This window comes from Bradysia coprophila, chromosome II (assembly GCF_014529535.1).
Source record: "Bradysia coprophila strain Holo2 chromosome II, BU_Bcop_v1, whole genome shotgun sequence".
Classification (NCBI taxonomy): domain Eukaryota; kingdom Metazoa; phylum Arthropoda; class Insecta; order Diptera; family Sciaridae; genus Bradysia; species Bradysia coprophila.
The window spans coordinates 10,582,733-10,597,904 of NC_050735.1; the positions used below are offsets into that span (position 1 = coordinate 10,582,733).

General features: G+C 35.2%; 2 protein-coding genes across 2 annotated transcripts; both read right to left on the reverse strand.

The window, feature by feature from the left end:
• Window positions 1–717: 717 nt before the first annotated feature.
• On the reverse strand, window positions 718–2,864 carry LOC119072217 (membrane-bound alkaline phosphatase-like). The gene is made up of 7 exons (XM_037177397.1): window positions 2,391–2,864; window positions 2,077–2,295; window positions 1,725–2,011; window positions 1,464–1,663; window positions 1,243–1,405; window positions 998–1,177; window positions 718–932 (listed from the first exon to the last, which is right to left on the reverse strand). Exons 1-7 carry the CDS (start codon window positions 2,770–2,772, stop codon window positions 783–785), a joined length of 1,581 nt encoding a protein of 526 aa, XP_037033292.1. The 5' UTR covers window positions 2,773–2,864; the 3' UTR covers window positions 718–782.
• Window positions 2,865–5,604: 2,740 nt separating this feature from the next.
• On the reverse strand, window positions 5,605–10,543 carry LOC119072228 (enteropeptidase-like). The gene is made up of 2 exons (XM_037177403.1): window positions 10,002–10,543; window positions 5,605–5,841 (listed from the first exon to the last, which is right to left on the reverse strand). The coding sequence occupies exons 1-2, from the start codon at window positions 10,485–10,487 to the stop codon at window positions 5,620–5,622; spliced, it is 708 nt and encodes a 235-aa protein (XP_037033298.1). The 5' UTR covers window positions 10,488–10,543; the 3' UTR covers window positions 5,605–5,619.
• Window positions 10,544–15,172: the final 4,629 nt, after the last annotated feature.

Genomic DNA, 15,172 nt, shown 5'->3' on the forward strand with positions numbered 1-15,172 from the left:
GCAACGTGTTGTTGTGTTTAAATACTCGTACTACGTAAATATTGGCTTCGGTATTATATACAAATTGTTATGTCTATACCGTAAACTTGTGATTTTAACTTGGATTTTAAATCCATCCATTACAGCAACCGCACTGGTATGATAATTTCGATTAATTTGACGGAAATAATGTTAACGAAATCCCAGTCTGATTTTAATTTTGAATTATACATTAGCAAACATGGTTCGAAGCATGATTCTTTGAAGCAATTTTAGTGAATAGCATACTTTAAGTTTCCATTAAAATACACATATATGTGTGTGTACAGTGTTCAGGTGTGCCGATTCAGCTTAGCTCCATGCATGCAAGATTAATTTAAATACGCAAACATATGGCTGTACCATTATGCTTATATAACATTACATAAAATATGAGTGGCATAACAGTCGACTAAGACAAATTTAATTTAATTTAATTACTCGAAGATTTAAGTCTTTTGTGTGTACAATATCTTCCGCAAATATTACGGGGACGTTTTGAATTCGATTCGATTGCATAGCCCGTTTAAGGGAATTTATTAGTTCCATAAATTCAATTATAATCGAGAAGATCTCTGCCTGACGAGCATAAATCAAACATTCGAAATTATCTTTTTATTGTATGGGGCTGAAGACTGAGTCATAGGCTGGGTGAGCAATTAGCATTCAATGTTAGCTATTTGAAAGTGGATATGGAATCATTTAAAATAATATTTAAAAGACACAACTCTGGCATCTGAGGTATATTCTATGCGTTTCTTTGACTAATCACATGCCGTCAATCCGTTGCCGATGCAAGCAGCATATGCCATAAAATGCGGAATCACATTTTGCTCCAGAACGCCAGTGAAAAGTTTTGCCCATGGTCCACTAGCGAAAACGCCAACATCATCTCCAGCATGAGTTTCTGAGCTCTGCGTGTGGTACAAGCAAATAATGTTAAAATCTCTCACAGATGGATTCACATTTTGTTTCTAACCATTGGCAACGTTGCTGGATGCATGAAATTGTAGCCGGTAGTACCCATTGTAGTCAAATTAAATCTACCTTCGGCAGTCGTATGATGGGTATATCCTGGACCATTCGCATAGCTGAGTATCATGTATGGCATATCGTCTCCAGCTGCACCACCGAAACCGAAAATGTTTGCACCACGGTCCTGCAATTTACAAAAGTGTCGACTTGGAATCTATTTGCAGCGTCAGATTCACAGATTGTTCTTACACCATAGCCAGCGTATGTCATTGTGTGTGAGTGATCTGCGCTGACTACAATTAGTGTGTCTTCTTCGCTTAGTTTACTTCTTGCCAATGCAACTGCTCTATCGAACTCGAGAGTCTCTTCCATAGCAATTTGAGGTTGGGTTGAATGGTGTGCATGGTCAATTCTAATTAGGAAGTCATGAAAAAAAATTTTCATCTCATCCTGATCGATCGCAAATATACCTTCCGCCTTCAACAAAGAGGAAAAATCCATTTTCATTTTTGCTCAAAATATCAATAGCTTTGTCAAGCATCTCGGTTAGTGTTGGTTCCTTGTGTCCAATATTTTCATTTATAATGTCCAAGTTGTACCTACAGTCACTTTGATCGAACAATCCCAGTAGATAGTCCGTATCCTCAGCATTGATGTTGACAAGTTCCGTCTGTTTTGATTGTTTGAAGAAACAATCAGTTTAAGAATAAAATCGATTTTGGTTTCTCTACCTTGTTCCAGACAAATCGCTTGTTTTCACCTTCATCGGCAGCATTCAGCCATTCATTAATAAGATTCTTTTCGTCAGATCTTGAACCCTTGAAACCCTCTTCGTCAACCATCGTATTATCTAAGAATTCCCGGATGCCACAGCCTAGCACCACTTTCAATTTACTGCCAACATCACCATGAACTAATTGCTCAGCAATATCATCAATTAGTGTGTCATCGCATCCATTTCGCTGAACAGCAGCATTGTGCTCCCAGTCTCGATCGGCAATGCTAGCATACACACCAGCTAACGTATTAAGGAAGATAACAGTTGCATTGTATTGAAGCGCAAAAAAAATCAGACGAATGTACCAGGAGAGGCATGTGTGACTCGTGTAGTCGTCACAAGGCCAGCCGATTTTCCAGCATCCATTGCCCATTTAGCAATCGACTTTATGTGATTCGTTTCATCCATCTGTCCCACACAGTCATATCGTGGCACTTTTCCACTGATTCCAATGGTGCCGTAATTGTTCTTCACTCCAGATAAGTATGCAGTGGCTGTGCATGCTGAGTCAGCTACTTGGTAGTCTTAACGAATTGTTGAAGGAAGATCGGATTTGGTCAATTGATTTCGAATATAAGTTCCCTAAAAATTGTACCATAGACTCATAGAGTCTACTTACCAAGACAGTATGTCTTCACTAAGCCCGCATATGAAAACTCTTCGAAAGATAGACTTTCTTCTTCGCCACCCTTGTACATTCGAGCTGCTGCCTGAGTTGCCAACGACATGCCATCGCCGATGAATAAAATTATATTTTTTGCAGTCCCAAGACGCGTCGGTTGATTCAGTTTTGTTGCGACGAAATCTTTTGCGTTGTTAAACCAAAAATCGGAGTCGAGCTCCTCAGGCCGATTGAGTTTAACGTGCGGAATGCTTCGAAATTCGGGATGTTTTGATTCGTGCTTAATGTTTGTTCGAACCGAATCAATTTTGGTTTCCAATGGGATACATTGGCACTTAACTGTTAGGATTACTACGACAACTAGCGACGTGAACTTCATTGTTAATAGGTTAAAATGTGTGATATAAAAACTAATTTTTAAATTAAAAGAAAACTTCTCGCGAAATACTTATCACAGAATGAAAGTTTCAATGGGAATGATGACGATAAACTCAATCATCACTGCTTTTATATAGCCTATATACAAACTTATCTCAATAAGAAACTATTTCTCTTTATCATTTTAATTTCTTTACCTCCAATTCCGTTATCAGTCATCAATTTACAATCGCCTCAACAATCACGTTCGATGGTATTTTTAGATGGCTGTCCGAAACGTTTTAATCACGAGTCAGCCGTCTACAGTTCGCGTAAAGAATTCCGTGGGCATGGCATATCATCTCCTTATATGATGTGATATCATTATCTTTGGTATTGCCGTTCAATAATAGATCACGGACACTCGTGTCGTTTGTATAGATTTATTGAATGTCAGCCAATGTATTAAGTGTAGAAATGGAACGAAGCGTGTTCGTACACGAGCGCAGAGTATTTTTTAGGTCTTTCTAGATTTCGCTCCTTCGGTTCTTTGTCAATCTAAATCAACTGTTCTTTTGAATAAAGGTGAATAGTGGAGGAGAACGTAGATGAATCAAATTACGACATTAACTTAAGTGGACTTCTAGATTTACAAAACAAGATTCATAATGTTGGACAACCAATTTCAGGGATCATGTTACCAGCGACTATTTTTGGAAAACCGTTTTCCCATTTTCTACCGATTTTTCCTAAAATTTTCTGATTTTTTTTAAATTTTTGTTTTTTTACCGAAAAATGTTTTTCAAAAAATACAATCGCTAAACCGAACTGGTGTGCATACGTTATTTTGCACCAGCTGGTCCCATTTGGAATTGTATGTGACCAGCTGGTGCAAAATAACGTATGCACACCAGTTCGGTTTAGAGATTGTATGTTAAAATTGGGAAAATTTTGGAAAAATTCTGTTGTTCAATTTTGAAGTACAACAAGCTCTAGGAGCAAGCTTGAAATTGCTTAACAATATTAGAAACAGAAGCTCTGTAAGGGCGGCTAACTGGCCATTTGGAGAGGAATGTAAAAGTGACAGATTTACAATCACAACTCCGAATTTCATTCACAAATTGCAAATTATGAATGAAAATTCGAACTGTAATTACGCATCTGTCACATTTACATTACTCTCTAAATGGCAAGTAAGTCTTAGATGATTGATAACCAATGCTAAACTCATAGCGTCGAAGAGAAGAAAATAATTGAAGAACAATAGAAACCAGCGTAAGTCGACCATACATTTAGTGGAAATGAAGGTCACAAATATCCATTCGATAATCAATGTCAATTGTTAATTTGATTATCATTCACATTGTTGGTCACAATCAAATACATTTTGACAATGCAGCGGAAAACGTTTTAACCACGAGAAAGTGTTATGTGCACAGTTTCTCATATAATCAAATATATTAATGAACTAAAATTTTTGAAGATAATTTTGGCGTGGTATACGAACACACTGGAAACACGATATTGGTTTGCAAATTAATTTATTGTTTTCGTTTTGAGTTTAACCTAATGGGTAATACCCGATGGGTATATCAGAATTAGGCTCATATAAAAATGAATTACTGTTACTGAGTGTGATACTGTGATACCTACATATACATAATGCTTGATGTTGACTCACTCGTAGATGTAGATGTTGAAAATGATTAAATTTTTCGTGAAGGAAAATTTGTAAACTAAGTTCTAATAAGATAAACAGTCTCTACTTTCAATCGATCGAATAAACTAACAGGAATTCGACCATGAAATTTGTCTGTAAAATGAATCAAATCGTCGGTAAGTAGTTTCGATGGTCGGTAAAGTAGTGTGAGAACGTATTACTAAAAATCCTTTGAACTTCCGACATTTTTGGAGCGCTAGACATCTTATATTTTTGTCCTCTAACTATTTGCTACTAAATATTGGTCAAAAATTGATGTTTCTTTCTATAAGTTGCCTGACAAGTAAGTATAAAATAAGTAATAAATCTATTTTTCCTTCTACAAATTTGCCTGAGAATTAGGTTTTGCATTATAGGCAATCAGCTATCAAAAATTCGGTATTAACACATTTTTGTTTTATGTAGGATCAAGGCACCTAGCAGGGTAATAGAGGTTTTTACACGTCAAATAGAGTAGTATTTTGATACCAATAATAGCATTAGCAGCCTTAATGGTAATTTTGCAATGACATTAAGAAAACAAAGGTATGGAAATATTCACATACTTCGATTAAAGTACTACTTTTTTTTCTATTACCCTGCTAGGTGCTTTGGTAGGATCTGATATTTCTTGTCCCAAATATTCTGACAGCTGCTATATTGAATGAAATATTTGAATTTTTTCCCAGTCGAAATTTTTGTCGCACACATGTAACGACCAGGTTACTGGTATACAAACCAAAAAACCATTCTGTGGATCCAGAAATTATGTAGAATAAGTAATTTTTTTAACCCGGGCAACCCATACTAAAATCTTCTATTTTCCTAGAAATTATGATTGTTCCACAGTGTGCAAATAGTGTACTGAAGGCTATTCGCACCCGGATGCAAATATTGTATTGAATAGCATCTATCTATTTTAAAATTGTGGTGTGTGGGGATCACAATCGAGTGTTGAAAATTTTTCAATAAACAGCACACCAGCACTAAATGATGTTATTATACAATTTTATTGCGTATGAACGGAACAGTCTAAATAAGAAAATGAACTCATCACACGGCCATAACATTCAAACCCACATATTTGCTTAGATTCTTTGGTTGTGTTTGATTTTCACCATTTTTATTCAAATTAAGAGATTACTGAACTTAGGGATAAATAAAGAATCTTTATTCATTATTGACTACACCATTCCGTTGTATGGCTGCTCGATTTCGCATTATCTTCCTTGTATGTGCACATAGCCATATGCAGCCCAACAGCAGTATAAAACTAGCGAAGCACACCAGCGCAATCAATTTTACAGTATCACCGCTGTCATCATACTTCAAACAATGTAATTCCTCGTCAGATGCATCACTGCAGTGAATGTAAGAGTCACACAAGTTTAACTCAGAAATGCAGTATTTATGCTCATCTTCACAGACAAATCCATTGCAACCATCCATTGCGTTGTTTTAATTAGAATCTAAAAATATTGTGCACTACGCGGAATATTTTCTATTTTTATAATCAAAATATTGGAGCAATTCTTTTCATTTTTTTCATCACTTGGTTATTAAATACCAAATACAAATAAAGATATACCGATGTACGGTCTGTTTTCCAAAGAATACTATCGAATATTTGGGACATTTGTTTAGAAAGCGGCAAATCAAAATGAGAAAATCCAACAAGTGTGGATTTAATTGGAATTTCCTATATTTCGCCGAGGTGAACACAACGTTCCGAATGTTACCGTCCTTTTTGGACTAATAATATATATTTGAAAGGTGAAAAAGTGAGAAAATTCGAATTTATCCACTTCAAATGGACAAACCAATGCAGAAAAAAATGAATTGACAGTTCAGGGCATTACTCGTAGATTTCTATTCTAACAGGTGTGGCCAAAGGCCAAAGGCGAAGGAAGCAACAACAAAATAAAAATCTCCAAACACAGACAAAAATATTGATATTTGCAGTCTCGGAATTATAAGAAGTAACAATTATAATTACAATCCAATCGACGCTTTTCATTCCACATGCATTACCAACGTTACGACATTTACGTATGTATTTGTATTATAAAGTGTAAATCGCATGTGGAATGAATAACGTCGATTGGATTGTAATAGACCGTGTGCGATTTTAAGAAAAAAGTTTCATATTTCAATAAAAAGAAGTTTTACCATGAAAACCATTGAAAAAAATATTTAATTTTTTTAATAGAAATTATTGAAAAATATTGTTGCCATCCCACTTATTAGAATCTTAGTAAGAATCCAATTAGAATGAATTAGAATGGTTCGGATATCCTTTTAATCTCATTCAAATTACAGCTTTTAAAGCGAGATATAGAATCAAGCATACATTTTTAAGATATTCTGTTTACACTATTGTTCTACAGAATAATAATAAATCAATTAAAAATAAATTATTTATACTTCACACGGTCTATTGTTGAACATGTAACTTCTTATAATTCTCCCACCGTACACCATGTTCCTAGATTGTTTTTTGTATGTTTTTTTTTCATTAGTGTAAAAATATTGCACTTGTGGGTAGAAAAAAATAGCTATTTGTTAACCTAGTGGAGAAAATAGAACATTCAAACAAAAACGAAGTTTTGCGGCCAGAGCAAGGCGACATGAACACTAGTTATTTGTGTACTTGGTTTGGACGATGTATCACTTCCCTCGCGAAAATAGCTTAAAACATCGTCCATCGTCCAGACTAAGTACTCAAAACAATTTTCATGCAGAGGGAAAAAAATCGAGAGAAAATTTCCAAATACCCTTGAGGTAAGAAAAAATAAGTTTTCATACATTTTTTCCCCACCCACGAAACGAACGCATCAGTTAGTAATACCGTTTTCAAAAACAAAACGAAGTGAAAGTTTCCAGGAAAAAAATGCCTATCTTCTTTCCCGGGGAGCAGGATAATATTAACACCTTTTGTTTTCCTCTACGAAGTCGTTGCAAACAAAAGGGGAAAAAACAAAGTTTTCTTGTTTTCTTTTATTTTTAAAGTCCACTTTCTTCCACACATTCCACATCGTCTCTTGCATACAATTTGAAACTAAATGTACAACCGATTCAGTTCATGTAGTTAGAACTTGGGGGATTACACAGCTTGTTTGTTTAATCGTTTTGTATTTCCTTTCATCAGTTTTACAAAATTATTAGGGCTTGAACATAATTTATGCATCTAATGTTTCATCATCATTGATCATTGATGATTCATCAAGCTTTTTTTATTGAAAATTTACTCGAAAATTTGTAATTTTGTTTATTGTTTATGCGCTATGTTTTCTTCTGTGATGTGTCAAACATGTCATTCCTCTATTTTGTTGTCTCGTTTTCGCTTACACGATAAAATATCTTACTGACATTTAAGGGGAATTCTCGGCAATCCTCGATGTTACACTTAAATGCTATTTTACTTTGTGAGCGAGGTAAAAGGTTTCCTAGGAAGGGAATGACCCTATTACATCCCTAGTAAAGTAATAGTTATTTACGTATCTGTTGTGGATGGTATATTTTAGGCAATTTCGCAGATTGTAGCCCGAACGAAGTGAGGGCGACAAGCGAAAGTGCCTAAAATATACCGGCCACAACAGATGCGTATACAACTTTTCATGCTGGCCTAATTTACGAGAAAAATTCCGTAATTTATGTCCAAGGCATGAAAAACATTTTCACCATTTTTATTCAAATTAAAAGATTACTGAACTTCGCTATAAATAAAGCATTTTTATTCATTTAATTGTTATTGACTACACCATTCCGTTGTATGGCTGCTCGATTTCGCATTATCTTCCTTGTATGTGCACATAGCCATATGCAGCCCAACAGCAGTATAAAACTAGCGAAGCACACCAGCGCAATCAATTTTACCGTATCACCGCTGTCATCATACTTCGCACAATGCAATTCCTCGTCAGATGCATCACTGCAGTGAATGTAAGAGTCACACAAGTTTAACTCAGAAATGCAGTATTTATGCTCATCTTCACAGACAAATCCATTGCAACCATTCTCAGATCCGTTGAATGAAGTGTAAACCAAGTAAAAATCGGTCGAATCGAATCCGGCGTCATTACCACTAACCAATTCTAACGAAAGCGAATTGTTGCTTGAGTATATCACCGATCCCGTTTTGTTTTCGCAAGTCAATTTATATGCAGGATCTCCGGAGACACTAGGACCATCATAGATGTATATGGTGTCGGAACAATTCAATTGAAATTTATTTAAATTTATCAACAGTCTCTCAGACAATTCGTTCGCATGTAAAGTTAATTCACATTGATACATTTGGTCTTTAAGGTACGTTATGGTTTCACATGTTGCATTTTTTGTCGGACCAATAATCACTGACTCCACCAATTTAATGTTAGGTACGGCCAAAAGGACCACCCAACACCACCGTATTAAATTTAATTGTTTTTTTGTATCGAAACACATCTTTTTCCACTCGATACTAAACTTGATTTGAAGACAGTTTCCGATGATTTTCTATCTATTTTTTCACTTTATTTAACAGCATATGATTCTCGAGCATAGTTTAAATTAGAATCTAAAAATATTGCGCACATATGCTGAATATTTTCTATTTTTATAATCAAAATATTGGAGCAATACTTTTCATTTTTTCCATCACTTGGTCATTAAATACCAAATACAAATAAAGATATACCGATGTACAGTCTGTTTTCTAAAGAGTACTATCGAATATTTGGGGAAATTTGTTTAGAAAGCGGAAAATCAAAATGAGAAAATCCAACAAGTGTGTGTGTAGTATGAGATCAGAGCGAAGCTAGAGACGTGAGTCGCTTTAATTGGAATTTCCTATTTTTCCACCAAAGAAAGACGACAAACCAATGCAGAAAAAAAATGAATTGTTAGTTCAAGGTATTTTTCGTAGATTGTTATTCTAAAAAGTGTGGTGTTTGCTGCTCAAGCCAAAGGCGAAGGAAGCAACCACAAAATAATAATCTCCATAGTTTGTAGGCCTGCTCTGACTTGGAGGATTACACAGCTTGTTTGTTTAATCGATTTGTATTTATTTTCATCAGTTTTACAAAATTATTAGGGCTTGAACATGCCAAACATGTTATTACCCTATTTTGTTGTCTCGTTTTCGCTTATATAAAATATCTTACTGACACTAAAATCTAGTATTTAGCAATAGCTTTTCAGCAAAACACAGAGGGGAAATTAAGGAAAATTCTCAGTATGCCTCGATGTTCCCCTTAAATGCTATTTTACTTTACGAGCGAGGTAAAAGGTTTTCCCTAGGGAGGGAATGGCCCTATTACCTCCCTAGTAAAGTATTTTTTTCTATTAATTTAATTATTATTGACTACACCATTCCGTTGTATGGCTGCTCGATTTCGCATTATCTTCCTTGTATGTGCACATAGCCATATGCAGCCCAACAACAGTAGAAAACTAGCGAAGCACACCAGCGCAATCAATTTGACCGTATTACCGCTGTTGTCAAAAACCGGGCAATATACTAGCTCGTCAGATGCATCACTGCAGTGAACGTATGAGTCACGAATGTATACTTCCGGAATGCAGTATTCATTCTCATCATGACAGACAAATCCGTTGCAACCACTTTCAGATCCGCTGAATGAAGTGTAAACCAAGTAAAAATCGGTCGAATCGAATCCGGCGTCGTTACCGGTAAACAATTCTAACGAAAGCGAATTGTTGCTTGAGTATATCACTGATCCGGTTTTGTTGTCGCAAGTCAATTTATATGCAGGATCTCCGGAGACACTAGGACCATCATAGATGTATATGGTGTCGGTACAATTCAATTCAAATTGATTTAAATTTATCAGCAGTCTCTCAGACAATTCGTTCGCTTTTAAAGTCAATTCGCATTTATACATTTGGTCTTTAAGGTACGTTATGGTTTCACATGTTGCATTTTCTGTCTTCGGACCAACAATCACTGATTCCACTAATTTAATGTTGGGTACGACTAACAGGACCACCCAACACCACCGTATTAAATTTAATTGTTTTTTTGTATCGAAACACATCTTTTCCACTCGATACTAAACTTGATTTGAAGACAGTTTCCGATGATTTTCTATCTTTTTTTCACTTTATTTAACAACATATGATTCTCGAGCAGTTTAAGACGAATTGACACGACTATAAATTTCTTAAATTAGAATCTGAAAATATTGCGCACATGTTGCTGAATATTTTCTATTTTTACAATCAAAATATTGAAGCAAGTCTTTTCATATTTTCCATCACTTAAATAAAAATATACCGATGTGCAGTCTGTTTTCCAAAGAATAGTGAATACTAGCGGTCCAAAGAAATCCAACAAGTGCGAAGTCTGAGATCAGAGCGAAGCGAGACACGCAATTCGCTTGAATTGGAATTTTCTATTTTTCGTCGAGGTGAACACAACCTTCCGAGGAGAACGACTTTTTTAGTCGGTCAATAGAATAAATTTAAGAAGTGAAAAAGTACGAAAATTGGGCGTTGTCTGCCAAAAAGAAGATAAACAAATGCAGAAAAATTAAAAAGGATTAATTGACAAGTGTGGCGAGTCCTGCCCAAGGCAAAAGCGAAGGACGTAACCACAAAATCCAAATCTCCAAACACAGACAAAAATATTGATATTGACACGAAGTTTTTTGTTAGTGTTTTTTGGATGATTTTTTTTAAGTTCTACTCTGACTTGGAAGATGCGGAAAAAGGCAATAAAAACGCATAAGATTCTATTCAGTACAATTAGGCCGTGTGTCACCGCACATTCTTTAAAAGAATTGAAAAATTCTCAAATAAGTTGACATTTTTAGTCCGAAAATTTCTGACAACAAACTTGATGTGAGCCTACACGCCAAATTTTCCAATTTTCAACAAACTAATCCTCGCCGAGTTAATACTGCAAAATACGAATACGACACACAATTTGTGACTTGGACTTTGCCAAACAAAAACAAATTGACAATATAATAGCATATCAGTTGATCGCTAACAAAAATCGAATACACACAACATTGTCCTACAAGTTCACCACACTAATTTTAACTGAAAGCCAGACTTCCACTTCCAAGGTCTTTAGGCAATATATACCTTGCGCTTTGCTTATTTGTGGGGAACATGCAAAAGTTCATCACAGTAGGCTATTGAACCCACTAAAATCTAATTTTAAATCGCTAGAATAATTCCATAAATCTAAATGTGATACTAAGAAACCACGTGTTTCAATAAGTCCTGGGAGCGATCCTGAAGACATGGACCTAATCTTTTTGGGCTGAACGGCGTACTTTCGTTCACTTTTCCAAGCCCGTTCAAGAAATATCACTAAATAATTAAAGAAATCCAACATTACATCTACATTACACATTACATTACACATTACATTACACATTGCACATTACATTACATTACATTGTAATGTAATGTAATGTAATGTAGCGTTACAAACTGCATCTTTGATTTCTGAAGCCAATCGGCGAGATAAAATTTTTTGGTTTGCGAACTTTTAAAGTACTCACAAAAGTTCACCAAAGTGCGCTGCTGAACCCAGAAAAAGTTGGGTATTAGTAGCTAGATTCGCTCACTGAACCTTGCAATATTACGTAATATTACGTAATATTGCAAGGTTCAGGGAGCGAATCTAGACAGTCGGGCTTAACTTTTTCTGGGTTCAGCAGCGCACTTTGGTGAACTTTTGTGAGTACTTTAAAAGTTCGCAAACCAAAAAATTTTATCTCGCCGATTGGCTTCAGAAATCAAAGATGCAGTTTGTAACGCTACATTACATTACATTACATTACAATGTAATGTAATGTAATGTGCAATGTGTAATGTAATGTGTAATGTAATGTGTAATGTAGATGTAATGTTGGATTTCTTTAATTATTTAGTGATATTTCTTGAAAGGGCTTGGAAAAGTGAACGAAAGTACGCCGTTCAGCCCAAAAAGATTAGGTCCATGTCTTCAGGATCGCTCCCAGGACTTATTGAAACACGTGGTTTCTTAGTATCACATTTAGATTTATGGAATTATTCTAGCGATTTAAAATTAGATTTTAGTGGGTTCAATAGCCTACTGTGATGAACTTTTGCATGTTCCCCACAAATAAGCAAAGCGCAAGGTATATATTGCCTAAAGACCTTGGAAGTGGAAGTCTGGCTTTCAGTTAAAATTAGTGTGGTGAACTTGTAGGACAATGTTGTGTGTATTCGATTTTTGTTAGCGATCAACTGAAATGTTATTATATTGTCAATTTGTTTTTGTTTGGCAAAGTCCAAGTCACAAATTGTGTCTCGTATTCGTATTTTGCAGTATTAACTCGGCGAGGATTAGTTTGTTGAAAATTGGAAAATTTGGCGTGTAGGCTTACATCAAGTTTGTTGTCAGAAATGTTCGGACTAAAAATGTCAACTTATTTGAGAATTTTTTAATTCTTTTAAAGAATGTGCGGTGACACACGGCCTAATTGTACTGAATAGAATCTTATGCGTTTTTATTGCCTTTTCCCGCATCTTCCTTGCTGAAAATATCGTATCGGTAGGTAGCAACGCAACTTCAAGCAAAAGTGATAATAGTCGACAGTTGCCAAAAAGAGTACTATTTTGTATGAAATTGTTTTTTACAGTGTTTTACAGTTATATGACACACTGTCAAATTTCAGTACCATATTTAGAGTGACGCTCATGCTTGAAGTGCGTTGTAGGTAGACACAAAAAAATAGTTTTTTTTTTACCTCGAGGAGAAAATAGGAAATTCCATCAAGAACAAAGTTTTGCGGCCAGAGCGGAGCGATGTGAACACAACGTTTTTCATGCGTAAAAAAAATACATCTGTTTCTCCGGTCTGGAGAAATCTCCTAAGTTTATATGGAAGAAAAATGTCTCCCAGTCGTGGCATCAAAAATTTTATTTCGGATTTAATTTCATTGATTCAATTTCTCTTATAACTCCAAATTCTAAGTTCAAGATTATTTCAGTCACTATTTGTCACCTAATGATTCCCAGTAGCTTGTTAGCTTCCTTACTCTCTCAAATTATTTTAATCTAATTCATTGAAGTGTACAACAAGACACACAAAATCATTTCATTGTCTGCTGCAAAGGAATTGTATTTCTTCTCAAACTTTTCTCAACATTCTTGAAAGAGCAAAATTTTATTGCACATTTTTCAGAAGCAGTCAATGGAAACATAAAAACTACGAAAACAAAAATGTGAACAAAAAATAGAAGAAGATATCCGTTTATTCGAACGGTAAATGTATTCAAGATAATAACAGCGCACATCTTTTGTTTCCCTCTACGTAGCAAAGAAAAAGAAAAAAAAACAAAGTTTTCTTTTTGTGTTATTAAATGTTTATTATAATATGGGTTTGACGATTGCAAAGCTTACAATACAAAGTTTTTCCACTTCAGATATTTCCTACACAAAGGATTTGTGCATTAAGAGTGGAGATATATGCAAATGAGTGCATCACTACCATTTTTCTTCAGAAATAAAAATGAGCTCTCAACAACTTGATGGGTGTTATGCAGAGCTCTTGAATCTCGTCTTTAATAGAAATTTCGTTATCGAAAATGACGAATTTTATGGATCTCTTATGTATCATAAAATTGTACACGAATTGTATCTGCCGTCTTTAATCATTAGAAAATCATTTTACTCAATAGGCCCGCGGGAAATGTGTCATTACTTCATTGACATGAGCGTAAAAATTCATTTCTCCGGGCTTATTGAGTAAGTGGTTGCACAACGCCACATTTTGCAAAATAAAAAATTCCATACAAGGAATAATGCATCATGATACATAAAAACTAAACGTTTCTCACGCAAGTGCGAAAATTCGACGTTTTAATACATAAATTAAGTTCTCCTTAGAACATCCGGCAACACATCAAGTTGTATTCAAAATAGGAAGGAAAAGTTACTGTTACATTTTCCAATATTTTCAATGTTTTGACATAGAAAAAATATTAATTCGCACTTCAAGTCAAGTCAAGTCAAGAAAAAATATTTTTTGCAATTCCGGTCCATAATCATCACCTTTCCATGCATCCATTTAATGTCGTTTTGAAGGTATTTATTTCACTGTATTTCTGGACACAGTGCGATATTAACTTTTTTTCGCTCGCTAAAGAACCTATTACCAACGAAGGCTAAATTTTTATAAATAAAAATCTTGCATTGACCAGAAATCGAACCCCAGACACCAAAAGGTTTTTGAACACAAAGCAGCGACTATAGCCATTCGGCTATAGAGTGTTATGATGAAAGAGATAGAAATATTTTGACAAGTACCCCAAGGCAACTTATAATAAACTGGTCTTCGGTCCTCTCGCTCTCAACGTAACACGTTGAAAGAGAAAGCAATATTTTGACAAGTACCCCAAGGCAAGTTAAATTAACTAGTCTTCGGATCTCTCGCTCTGATCATAACAGTCTATAGAGTCACACAATTATACCGAACGTATTGTTGAAGCATATATACTAAGCATTAACTACTCGATTTCATTCAACGCGTCTCTTTACATCACATTGCAATGTGTATCATAATGCAGCCTTCTTGATCGTTCAAATGAATTTCTGTATACAAAAGAATTTTGGTCAAAATGTAGGACATGTTTTGCATTGGAAAGGTGATTATGGCCCGAATTATGCCGGCTTCGCCTCGGGTCGACAATCGACATCTAGTGCGAAAAAATACCTTCATACCTACCTTGGTAGATAA

What these genes read in the sequence shown, in the direction of transcription:
- LOC119072217 (XM_037177397.1), bottom strand. Translation starts at nt 2,772, where the DNA reads ATGAAGTTCACGTCGCTAGTTGTCGTAGTAATCCTAACAGTTAAGTGC. An exon ending in AGCGATTTGTCTGGAACAAG is followed by an intron (nt 1,664 to 1,724) that starts GTAGAGAAACCA and finishes CAATCAAAACAG; the next exon opens with ACGGAACTTGTCAACATCAA. An exon ending in CTCTTTGTTGAAGGCGGAAG is followed by an intron (nt 1,406 to 1,463) that starts GTATATTTGCGA and finishes CTTCCTAATTAG; the next exon opens with AATTGACCATGCACACCATT.
- LOC119072228 (XM_037177403.1), bottom strand. Translation starts at nt 10,487, where the DNA reads ATGTGTTTCGATACAAAAAAACAATTAAATTTAATACGGTGGTGTTGG. An exon ending in ATGAATACTGCATTCCGGAA is followed by an intron (nt 5,842 to 10,001) that starts GTATACATTCGT and finishes TGCATTTCTGAG; the next exon opens with TTAAACTTGTGTGACTCTTA.